We start from the raw sequence: 12,761 nt of genomic DNA on the forward strand, positions 1-12,761 counted from the left end.
GATCTCTTTATCAGAAGCATCTCTTGTTTGTTGAATGTGAATGCACAGATTGTTTTTATTATGAAACCCAAGAGAAAACAGTGGGAAAAAACACAACACATGTGAATCTCTGTGTGCTTATTCTCTCATTACCATTCCAGCATCATATGGTCACAAATTTACAAGGGCAGACATCATCACTTATTTAAGCATGCAGTGTGGTGATGGAAAGAATGTAACCAGAGATGCTGTCTTTTTTTAAAATACGAGCAATTTATTCAAGGCAGAAGAAAGACATACAGTAGTGAAGTCTGCAATTCACTTTTCCTTACAAAATGTACCACTAATATGTCTTCCATCCAATACATGGACAATACGTATCCCATATACTTACACAAAGAACACTCAGGGGTCCAGCACATAGAGTGCTTTGTCCTAGTAACAGGTTCATATACACATCCTAGCAGATGAGTCTATTAGCACTAGCAAAACAATCAAATAAGTGCAGACAAATGAGGTTTAGATAATTATATAGGGAACTTCACAACACTCTATGAACCTGAATTATGTTTTAGCATCTTAAAATATTTATGAAAAAGTAAGTCACTGATAAGACCAGTCATGTGCTCTCATATGCTTGTTGTCTTAATAGTATCTCAACAACTGGTAGTGCTGAACCAGCTGCACAAAATTGGGCCTTAAGCCTGTAATGTAATACACTATAGAATAAACTTCAGTACATGAGTAAAAAAAAACAGACTTCTACCTAGTAACTGCAGCTTATCCGTAACCTGTTTCTGCATTAATAGTATTACGTTACTGACTTGCTAGAAAGAGCAGCCAAAATGATACTTGCACGCCTGACTTAGAGTGATCTTTATGCTTCAGTTCATTTGATAAACTAGGCCATTCGAAAATCAGAACAAGTGCAGCATTACTGGTTTACATGAGTTGGAGGGACTGTCTGTGACATGGCCATATGTTACAGCGAAATGATGCAATAGGTGAAAAGAGAAGTTTACCCGGCACTCATGCAAAGTGCAAGCACAAAAGGAAGAGCAAAGGGGTAGGGCTTCAAATTGGGGTTGGGGTTTAATATTTGGCCTAGATATTCTCCAGGGGGCTCTTCTCCCACATGCAGACATCCCATGCATGGAACCAGCCAGTAAAAATTGGGGGCTCAGCCCCCTGTTTAATGGTAGTGATGGGTATCCCACTACGACCAGACGGGTCCGTGTCCACATACTCCTTAGCTGTTGGGGGGAGAGGGATGCAAACACTCAGCTGTTGTTTTTGTTGCACCAAGAGTTTCTGTTCAGTATAAACATGATAATAAAGCATATGGTAGCAACCAAAATTGGCATCTGACCTATTTTTGGTGCCCCGGTCTTTTCCACTTCGTTGGCTTGGCTACCAACCCAAAGGAAGATCTGTGAATAAAAGCATCATGATTAGCTTGTTAACTTTGATTAGCTTGTTAACTTAGCTCAGTGGTTAAGGTACTTGTCTAGTAATCAGAAGGTTGCCAGTTCAAGCCCTGCCAGGTTGCCACTGCTGGACCCTGAGCAAGGCCCTTAACCCTCAAATGCTCAAGTTATGTTCAGTCAGATTTATAAAGTGCTCTGGATAAAAGCGTGATTTTAATTTAGTATTATTTATTAATATTTGATGTATTATTTATTTACTAAGATTAGTATTGGCTGGAATGAAAAGTATTTGCCTCCAAATATGCCCTTAAAGAACCAGCTATGGAAGAACTCCGCCCACCTGATCCCCAACATCCAGCAACATGACATCGTCGGTGGCCAGGTCGACCTGGCCAAAGTCTCCAGGCACCTCCTCTACCTGGGGGAAAGAGGGAGAGAAAGAGAGGGGGGAGAAAGAGAGCGAAAGGGAGGGAGAGAGCAGGAAAGTGACTCTCTCATTCAGCCAGGGAATGTCAACATATGGAACATTGGTAAATGTCTAGATCTCTTCGCAACTGATGTACTCACTTCAATGCTGAGGGCTGCTCCTTCAGCTTTTCATTCTTTTATTTAATAAAACAGACTGAGATTTTCTGCAAATCTGACTTAATTACCACTAGTCGTCCGGTCTTATTGGAGCAGCCAAACAGGCGAGGTGCTTTGATCATCTTCTGCAGGCTTTTGGAGGACTGATACTCCTTCTTCCCACCCAGGGCTGTCCAGAATGTCGCTACAGGGAGATATTGGTAAGCAATAGAAAATTAAAATAATTGTCTGGCCTAAAAAGGTTGTGTGCAGGTTCGAGTGCTGATCTTTAACGGAAACGTGCACAGCTCCACACCTGGCTCTTTGCCTTCTACCACATCAACAGGACTCCCACCCAGGAAGGTGACTACATGCTTGGAAGTAGCCACTTCCTCCTCGCTGGCACCGATGCCCCGCCACACAAACAGGGAATTGGGTGTCTTCAACACGAACACATCATTGGAGTTGAGGCTGCATGCAGAAGGAGTCACCTGGAGCGAGAGAGAGAGAGAGAGAGAGAGAGAGAGAGAGAGAGAGAGAGAGAGAGAGATAGAGAAAGAAAACATGAGGAGAGGAGAAGTAGTCAAGCAACTGTGAAGTAACGGATCAGTCTGATAGCTGCTAAGAAACTGATCAGTCATTGTCCACGTGCATCCGTCAGTCTAAAAGCCTCTGGCTAGATGCTCTGCCTACCTCCACAGCCCGAGTGGCATGAGTTGTGCTGCTGCGGATGTGGTAAAGACGGGTGCTGCCTGCCTTCGTCTGACCTCCTGTCCGGGAAGTGCCTCCCAAGTGTACGATCATGGGTTTTTTTTTAAACAAGCTCATCAGGTGGGGTGGCTCCTGGCCCTGGGTGACACGCACCTGTGCAAGACATTTACATTCTCAACCTTAAAACATTTACACCAAAAGAGGCCAGTTTGAATACATTCTGTTCCATTTTACTCTAATAAAAACAAATGTTCTCCAGGTGAGTCACCAGATGGAGCAATCTGTAACATTACTGCTGAAAGACTGTAATGAAATGTTGAATATACTTAAATCGCTAATGAACAACCCTGCAGATCTTTCAGGATTCTACAGAATGTTCACAGTAAAGTTAGAATGTACTCCAACGAAAAATTTGGGAAATAAGTGTCTTACCTGGACAGGCTCTCCACCCATGGAGTCATCCAGCTGGACAGTGAGGAAGGCTGAAGCAGCCAGCTCATCCTGCGTGCACTTTAACCCCTGCCTGAAAGCACAGCGAAACCTAGATTTACAACACCCATAATCATTTCGCTCTATGGCTATGCACAACACAGCTATTCCACTGAAGAAATTGTGCAGTAAAGTTTATGATTAAGACAGGGCTTGAGCCACAGCTGTGCCACATGTGGTTTCACTAGGAGAAAGGAACAGATGGTGCAGAGGGAACAGCATCTGCGGGCTAGAGCAGCAGAATCACACACTTAGAGTTAGCACTTAATAACCTCTGCACAGACAAACATCACAGTGCTGTTAACTGGACAGTTAGTACAAGCAGTCATATATATATATATATATATATTAAAAAATTACTATGACAAGGGCTCAGAATAAGACCAATCTGGGAAAAAGAAAAATAAATTTTAAAAAAAAGGAGGTAATGTGAGCGAGAAACTGTGACCTGCTAACACATGCTGTCTGCTCTTATAACTAGTCACAAAGGATTGTGGGTCCCCTTACCAGGTGTAGATGATGTGTTGCTCTCGACTTCCTTGTTTGTAGGTGTACAGGATGATGTAGCAGTCACCCCCGTAGAACTGACCGTAGGAGGCGGGCTCCACCGGCACTCGTGCACCTTCCTCCACACGCCAAATCTGAAGATGATCACAGGAAATCTTTCACATCTTTCAGTTTCTAAAGTACAAATATCTTCAGTGTGCCTTTTTTTTGGCTAAACGACTTTTTTTTTTTTTATTGTAAGGCTTCTCGCAGTGCTGATTATTAAGTAATTTAAATGCTAATTACTAAGTCATTTAAGTTATTAGCTGATTAAGAATTTGTCAGTTGTACTGCTAATGGTGGTGCAGGCTTGGCCAATTTCACTTGCTTTATGAGACAAATAAATTGAAAGTCAAAACTTCAACAATAAAGGTATTTCTAACTATTCTCTTAAGGCAAGAGCATGTTGGAGAAAATCTTACCAAAATTTAACCGCGGCACCTGTCTTTAAAGCAAAGCCGTAGGTTAGAACCTCTGGCCTGTATTTACCTGAATTTTTCCAGATCCGTCATCCACCATCTTGTGCTGGGCAGCCATGGCATGGTTGGAGTGCAGAGTGGAGGCATCAAAGGGGATCTGCTGCACATGCGCAATGCGGCCTATGGTGAATGGCTTGGTTGGACCCTTAGTTTGGTCCTTGTCCATCCAATTCTTGAAGAACTGCTTGAAAAGTGTGGTTTCGCCCCCTGCTGGCAACACCTGGATCTGCATTGGGGGAAAAAAGGCAGCACTTTAAATATCATTCATAGGATTCCTTTATAATTTCAGATGCTAAGTGGTTAGAAGACCAGTATTAGCCATCTGTGAGGATGTACCACAGAAAGGCTTCATATATGTAATAGAAGCACCATCTAATTCATAGGTAGATATTAAAATGCTTATGGATGTCGTCTAAAGGCCACTGAGATGAAGTGCTACTGAACATGATGGGTGTGGCCAAACAGAGATTGTGTGCAGTGAGGCTTTGTACCTGTGTTTTATTAGAGTAGTTCTTCTCTTTGATGAATTCCTGCGCTGCTGTCATGGCAGCTTTGCGCTCAGCTTCATTGGCTTTCGGACCTTAGAAGCAGAAATAGAGGACTGGGTTGAACAACCCTTTCGTACCATATTTCACCAGTATATCATTGCAATTAATAGAAACTAAAGGCTTAATGTATGGGGCCACTGTTATAAGCATTTACATCCTAGATATTAACCCCATTATTATTTTAACCCTGAAGTTGCACGATTTTCTTTAACCTAGTGCCTAGTCATATGATTCAACTGTTACATTCACCACAACTCATGTTCAAAGTCAATTGAGGCCACACCTTTCCAGACAAACACGTTGTTATCTACTCCATTGTCCAGGATGAAACACTCCTCAGGTATAAGCATCTCCTGTTTGAAGGGGTTGGATTGAGCTACGCATGCGGTCTTCATAGAGCCACTGGCATCGGATATCTATACAACGACAAACCAAACAAGCAAGCAAACAAGTCAATCCAATGTGGCCTATAACAACCACGAAATAAGACTTGGAAGATGTGGAAGAATTGCATTACCATGTAGAGCGCCGCCTTGTTCTTATTGGCTGTCTCCACCGTATCACTATCAGGTATAGGTGGGGAGATGGCAGTTTTGGGGCCAAGAGCCTGAGGGAGATATGGTACACACTGAGAGCCCATTCAGACACATGGCCTCCGGCACTGGGCACACCAAACAGACCAACTGCTCACCCTTATGCCAAAGGAATAGACAATACACTGAGTGACTGCCATGCAAAACAATGTCCTGCTGCTACTCCCTCAATCTCTCTGTTTCTGTGCCAATCATTAATCCAAACATTAAAGACAAAATATAGCAATTAAATAATGTCTAATAAATAATACTTAAAGTATTTTCATTAAAATCTCCTCAAATTTACACACTTTGCACAAATTACAAAAGTACTTCCCAACATGGATATATCTTGATATGGCTATATCACTGGACAGGAAGAGAATAAGGGGTAATATGACATTACAATAGAGGGCAATATGATTGGACAGGAACTTGTCCTCACATCAATGAGTGCCTGTGGTTCCTCCCCCTCCTCCACTACGTGCACCGTGGCCCGACCATTCCTCTCACCATCACGGATCTTTCTGGACATGTTTAAGGCCTGTGTCTTCTCGAACATGTTACACTGTTTCCCGTGCCACTGATAAATGTCCTAAAATGGAGGTGAAACATATGCAGTGCAATCTTAGCAGGTACCATTATAAAAAGATACAGCACTGAGGTATAGGTAAAAGATACGTGCTTGCACTATAAAAGGATTAAAGTCTAGATTAAAAATTATTTTAAAACAGTGAATCACCTATTAGAATCATAATTTAAGGCAAGACTGAGCTTTTTCCAGGTCCAGAGAAGAACTAAAACAATTATATTAGATCAAATATACATGTATTATGAGGTGGTTTATATAACAACAACAACAACAACAACAAAACTTTATAACTATGGCAGTGTGTGCTGCAAAGGAAACAGTACCTTGCCCAGGTCTATGATGAAGCAGTCTCCCTGGTTGAAACTGGCCCAGGAGAATTCCACCTCAGTGGCTCGAATGGTCCTTCTACCCTTCACATGCAGCACGTATTTCACATTCGCATCATTGGTCACCACATGACGGAATCCAGATGCAATGCCACCTTTCTGTGAGGAGGGAGAGACAGACACACAGAGACAGAGAGAGAGAGAAGATAATGGTAAAAAAAAAAAAAAAAAAGTGTCAAGAATTAGAGGATTTAAGATAGCTTTATGGTTCTCAAATACACTGCCGTCATGGTAAATATTTGACAATGTAGCCCAAATTATGTAGGACAAATATAATATACTGAAAATGTAGTAACATTTTAATGTTCCTGCTTCAAATTTTCTCACAAAAGAAGCCACTCCATTAAAGACTGAGGCTAACCGAGGCAAGCAGGACAAAAGATCCACTGCTGCCTTTCTCTCATCTGGAGGGGAAACATTTTGTGGTTAAAAAAAACAAAACAAAAACAAAAACAAAAAAAAACTGGTGTGTGAGCAGTGGGAAGAACATTTTATGACTGAAGTCATGAATGCCACATAACTGTCCCTTTGAAAGGTCTGCCTCTGCTGAACCCTGGATGCAGTCCAAAAGTAGGAACAACACACTGCCACGAGCACATATTACCAAACCGCAAGCTAATCTGAAGCAATTTTATTTTCAAGAGAAACTTTGGAGTTTTAATGGCAGGAGAAACAGATGTTCCTAGTCTGGACCTGGGGAACAGGAACCAACCCCTTTGTGCACAGAGTACACATGTGCTGTGTATTCGCCGTTTTGGTCAATGTTGCCACTCCCTTGAAGGTAAATGTACATTCACACTGCAGAAAAGCAGCAGAACACCAATGACCTTAGCCTTAATGGTGCTCAAAGGGCAGATGATCAATGTTTAACTGTGGTTTGTTCATTCCTTGTCTGCTGTTCATACATGTTCCTGGCTTTGTTTCCAGGTTATATAAGAGCATCACTGTAATCTTAATCACTGTAACTTTGTTAAGATTATTCTCCTTTTGTTGGCTATGTAGCTTTCCGCATGTTACTTTTGAGAAGGGACCTTAAAGTAAAGGATGTTTGGCTTGGATTTTTGCCATGACTAAAATATCTATTTATGTAAAGTCACAGTTGAACAGGATTTTAGTTTAAGGGGTTAAAGTGGCACACTAGAGTCCAGCCCCATTTCCAATAAGGAAGGATGAAAAGATTGGGACCTCCAGTGCCAAGTAACCGAGAATATAATTGGTTTGGGTTCTGTAGACACCATTATGAATATCTAAATGGAACCAGATCTCTGCAAAGCTGCTTTGTGACATGATCTATTGTGAAAATTACTATACAGATACATTTTTTACTGTACTGGAACAAACTGCATAATCTGCAGTGAGGATTCTATCTAATAAGCCACACAACTGAACGTTTGCCTGTGATGAGGGCCCTTTCATTTCTCACCTGGTACTTAATCCCAGACTTAAAATAGCCCTGGAAGGTGAGTGACTCGTTGCACTGGACCTCACGGTACTGCACCGGATACCCGCCAAGGTAATTATCCAGCTGCGTGCACAAAATGGCACATGCTCCGCTTTCATCCTGAGAACACTCTTCACCTGAGGTAGTCCATTAAAAAAAAAGGAAAAGAGAAATGAGGATAACTTCCCATTTAGCAAGGAGTAGTTAAAAATGTTATTTTCATTGTACAGAACTCGGGCACAACATTTTGGCAACAGCCCATCTGAGACATAATCGAGCCTACCGATGACCCCTCTGGGAGCACCACAGAGTGGATCTGCTTATGAAGCTATACGAACCCAACATACATCCCAACAAACTGCTAAGAGTCCTTCCTCTCCAAGCTCCTGAGCTCACCTATGGTTTTAGAATATGTTTCAAAAACATTTAATTCAAAATGATGCTCTGCCTTATTACATGTCTGTATTAAAGTTGCAATCTTCCCACAGGCCGAAGGAGTCAGGTTAAAAATATTACTTCTTGAAGCATCAACTATAACCTCACAGATGATCCCTTGGAATGTAACAAAAGCATGATATCAAACTCAATGCTATATAAGTAGATATGAATACTTTCTGCTACGTGGGCTTGTAATGACTGTTGAAAGAGGAGCAGATCTCTAGCTGAAATCTGGTTGCACTCATTACAGCTCCTACACTACACATCAACAAGCCCTGCGTATTCAACTTGTGGGAAGGAGTGAGCCTACACTGTACTAGGATGAAAAAATTCTTTTCTGTTTGTCAAAAGGTCAGCATATGGCATTGGTTAAAAGAATGCACCAGATGGGATGATATTTAGAGGACAAATTAGCATGAGAAAATTAGAAAGCTTCCATTATGGTCCCAGTAATAACTCAAGCACTCCAGTTCTTCTTGCATTCTTAAGATCCTTGTGCCTGGAAAAACCTTTTAAGATGTACAGCGTTCCCATGAGACCCTCTATTTTATTATAGAACATAGTGCACATCAAGTTCTCAAGAGGTCTTGATAGGAGGTACTGCACATGGCAAAAGTGTTCTTTTAATATTTTATGCAACTAAATTCACTAACTGCCAAACTGCAAACTGTTGCATCTAGGATCTAAGATATCAGACTGATCTATGCAAAGCAGCCACATCCTTCCTCCTCTAAATATGAGGCCATATGTAAGAAGACATTTCCTCATCTGTTAACATGCCAGTCTGGTTAAGCAGGAACTAGCCACAGAGCACTACCACCCAAGAGAAAGGTCTGAAATTACTGGGAACATTGTAAGCACCTCAGGGATCTTTGAGGGTGTGGTGGAGAGATGTTTTAAAACCTCTATTGTTTAACTACCTGAAGTTGCAGTGCCAAATGCAGTAATTTGCAGAGAGATTCTTTAAAGCTTGCAAAAGGTGGAGGACTTGAAACATTTGGAACTATACAAAAACACTGATATAAACACCTAAACGGCCATAAACACCTAAACGCCATTACTGAACACCCAAACCACAGTTGTTCCAACTAAGGTATCTGGAAGCAGTACACAACTGGAATATCCCTCACAGCCAAGAATACTCACCTAGCCACATGTGTATGTTATAGGATGGTAAAGATGTGGTGTACAGCAGAAGGTAGGCATCGCCCGTGTAGAAGTTGCCGTAGAGATTCTTTGGAACGGGCTTGAGGTCCATGTGCTCAATGCGCCATATCTTGAGGCCTGGCTCTTTTCCAGCTGTGGTAAACTCATTGTGGACAACCATGATGCCTAGGAAGAGAAACAGCAGAGGGGGAAATAGGGGTAGAACAACGTTAATTTATGACACTAGATGTTTGCCAGATGATTCTCCAAGACTGCAAACCAGTGCACATTTCTGTGCTACTACCGCTTCCAAGCAACCAAATATTCAGGGAGCAGAAAGTGTATAAAAAATTATACCATTTCAAAGTCAGAAGAACTAAATAATGATTGACTCAATCTATATCAAAGAAGCATTTTGGATTTTTTTTTTTAATATTGAACATGATTCTATTTGTAGCTGTTTAAAAGTAAATTGACTGAGTATTTTTAGCATGATATAAAAACTTTGCAATAAGAGTGAGTCATCACCTTTAATCATTACAGTAATGAAAACTTCAAAGGTATATTTGGATTAGAACCATAAACCAAAATGAACTTGCAGCCATGACAATGTACCTTACTGGTAGACCAGAGAAGAGTCAAGGGCAAATATAATATCTCTCTCTCTCTCTCTCTCTCTCTATCTATCTATCTATCTATCTATCTATCTATCTATCTATCTATCTATCTATATCTATATCTATATATATATCTATATCTATCTATATATATATATATATATATATATATATATATATATATATATATATATATATATATATATATATGATCTAGCTAAATGCCCACACCTAGCCATTCTGGATGTCACAGTGATGGATTAACACTATACAGGATTTAATACTCCGCTGGAACATTTAAGCAGACATATGGTTGAAAACCGTGTCTCAGTTACAATTGTAAAAACTGTAATAAACTGTTAATAACTGATGAAAGTGCTCCAATCTATTCATTGAATAAACCAACCCAATCAACTGGGTATAGATTTATTTATAAGTATTTTAAGATAGATAGCGTGGATTAAATGTACTATAACAATGACTTTAGCTCACATATTACTGGTCATGAGCACTCTCTACTACCAAAAGGACGAACGTGCATTTTAGCATAATTGTTTTAATCCTAACATTATAATGGGTTTAAATGGATGGAGGAAAAAGCTTAATGTAAATATTGCTACTTTATTCTTAGGTTGAAAGTTCATACTTTTGGTAATACATGGTACTCACGACCAGTAACTTGGGAGTAGTTTGGTGCTCCTACGCCATAGTTTTATACAATAAGTTCTACTTTTTCCACGTAAAAGCTTTAGAAAGTTAAATATTTTGGATGCTGATGATGCATTTAACTTCTCCTCAGTTATTCCCTGATTATGTCTACAGGATGTTATTTGTCTTCCAGCCGAATATATGAAAAAAAAGGAACAAAAAAAAAAACAACAACCCTATCTCGACACGAATTGCAGAACTAATAATGCGACCGTTTCCTAGTCACTTCTCTTTTTCGACATCGAAAAGATACTATGCTTTGACTCTCCGTCTGTCTGTTTTTAGCCTATATGTACAAAAGATAAAAATACTCAGAGGTAGAATACTTAAGAGGATTTTTTTTTCTCATAAAAGTAAATCAGTAGGATGCATTGCTATAGAAAGATGCTATTATCAGACAGCGAAATCTACTTGCACTGACCCGATGAATAGGTAGAAGTGAAGGGTTAAGATTATTTTAAAACAAAGAAACGCAAAAAAGTATCATAAAGCACCAGCTGTTGTTCAGGGAACCCCCTCTAACAGGTATTATTAGTTCTTCTTGGAATCATGGAAAACTTGCATCTAACGCCTGATTTTACTTTCGACTGCATATTCAAACATCATAGACTATAGTTGAGCAAGGCACCAGAACGTCTGCATACACATCTGGACGCTAAGAAACAAGAACTCTGACCACACCGCATCTAGCAGACGGTTGCCAAAAATCGCAACTCGTAGGTTCAGTTCACCTCTTTTTTTGCAACACAAGAAACAACTAGGCTGTGTTACCGCTGCATAAAATGGAATTACTATTATCTGTAACATTACTAGTCATTGCTTTTTGGCGAGCAGTCAAAAAGCCAAGACAATCATGATCACGATCACATTGCAGTAGATATAGGACACGAACTTTTAAATAATGACGAAAAATCCTTACACGAAAGACGAGACAGCTGCAGAGCAAGAAGTTCACCAGAAATGTATTCGCTGGAGTATGCAGCAGTTCCTTTCCAAAGTCGTGCCAAACTTGTGGAGGCAGTGTCTATTCTGTAATGGGGGCGTGTTTAGGCCTACCATAACACACTGGCAAGAATTATGAGACGGGACTATTGATCAGTGCAGAAAATATTTTATGACCACTTGTGCATTTACATGTACAGTTGCTACAACAGAAACATTTTAAACGAAACGATTTATTTGAAATCATGATACATTTAACATCTCTCTTGCAAAGTTTGCTCAGCACGGATAACTGTTAAGCAAAAGCTCATGTACGTGTACACACCCACACACCCAATTCTAGAAAGGAATTGAAAACAAGTGCAGGGTGGCTTCCCAACTCACAGTCTCAGATGTATGCAGGATACTTCCTTTAGTCTTTGTGGAGGCATTTGCAGGAAAGCCAGATTCACTGCACCAAGAATATGAACTGGAACTGACCATGAGTATCCTTGCAAAAAATCAAATTGCTTACGCTTATGGGCATGAAGACGTTCTTGCACACATATGAGGTGTTCTTCCACTGACAGTAGGAACTTCAAGCTTAATCCCAACAAGATGAAGCTCAAAATACAGACCGCTAAAAGAAGGAAACAGATGTTGAAAGCCAGTTATTAAACCATAGCATGCTTCTCCTTCTTCTGCGTTGTATCTCAGTACCATGTGTTCTATAATCTTCCCGATACAAAAGCTTTCTTTGAGTGGTACCAGATAACACTTATAGACTTGGAAGCCATTATGCTATAAAATGATTTCAGATTTACAACCTGAAAGCATGCAGGCAGAAAGGACTGATGATTTGTTAACTTCATATTTTATTCTTTATTTATTACTTTACTTTTCTTGACTTCTGGAGATAACATTTGATCATTCGATCAATGTGCCACAGTACAATAAAAACTTTATGCTTATTGAACAAAGAATAAAGAAAAAGGGTGGTTTTCAGTTGGACAGTATGCAAAAACAGGGAGAGTATTAAGGGTGGCAAAATCTATGCTTCACACTTTTCAAATGTTTTGAAATATAATACCTACACACTTGCAGTCAATTTCTACCCCAGGGCATTGCAGGACAGAAGCAATAACATCATTTCTATTCTGAAGAACTCCCTGTCCATTTCCTGACCGCTTATGTTAT

At 40.2% G+C, this 12,761-nt stretch overlaps 1 protein-coding gene across 3 annotated transcripts; it reads right to left on the reverse strand.

The window, feature by feature from the left end:
- Positions 1–232: 232 nt before the first annotated feature.
- On the reverse strand, positions 233–11,688 carry scinlb (scinderin like b). Of its 3 annotated transcripts, none has more exons than XM_027030400.3 (17): positions 11,563–11,688; positions 9,319–9,504; positions 7,717–7,871; positions 6,231–6,392; positions 5,761–5,910; positions 5,261–5,350; positions 5,027–5,159; positions 4,687–4,775; positions 4,206–4,421; positions 3,678–3,811; positions 3,114–3,204; positions 2,664–2,834; positions 2,287–2,461; positions 2,060–2,175; positions 1,747–1,824; positions 1,349–1,409; positions 233–1,232 (listed from the first exon to the last, which is right to left on the reverse strand). In XM_027030400.3, the coding sequence occupies exons 2-17, from the start codon at positions 9,497–9,499 to the stop codon at positions 1,084–1,086; spliced, it is 2,151 nt and encodes a 716-aa protein (XP_026886201.2). In that variant the 5' UTR covers positions 9,500–9,504; positions 11,563–11,688; the 3' UTR covers positions 233–1,083. The 3 variants fall into 3 exon arrangements, 2 of the variants coding, with proteins under 2 accessions (XP_026886201.2, XP_035384376.1); XM_035528483.2 differs by lacking the exon at positions 11,563–11,688 and adding an exon at positions 10,605–10,745; XR_014126193.1 differs by lacking the exon at positions 233–1,232 and having other exon boundaries at positions 1,974–2,175.
- Between the last annotated feature and the right edge of the window lie 1,073 nt (positions 11,689–12,761).

This window comes from Electrophorus electricus, chromosome 11 (assembly GCF_041902795.1).
Source record: "Electrophorus electricus isolate QZ-2024a chromosome 11, ASM4190279v1, whole genome shotgun sequence".
Classification (NCBI taxonomy): Eukaryota; Metazoa; Chordata; class Actinopteri; order Gymnotiformes; family Gymnotidae; genus Electrophorus; species Electrophorus electricus.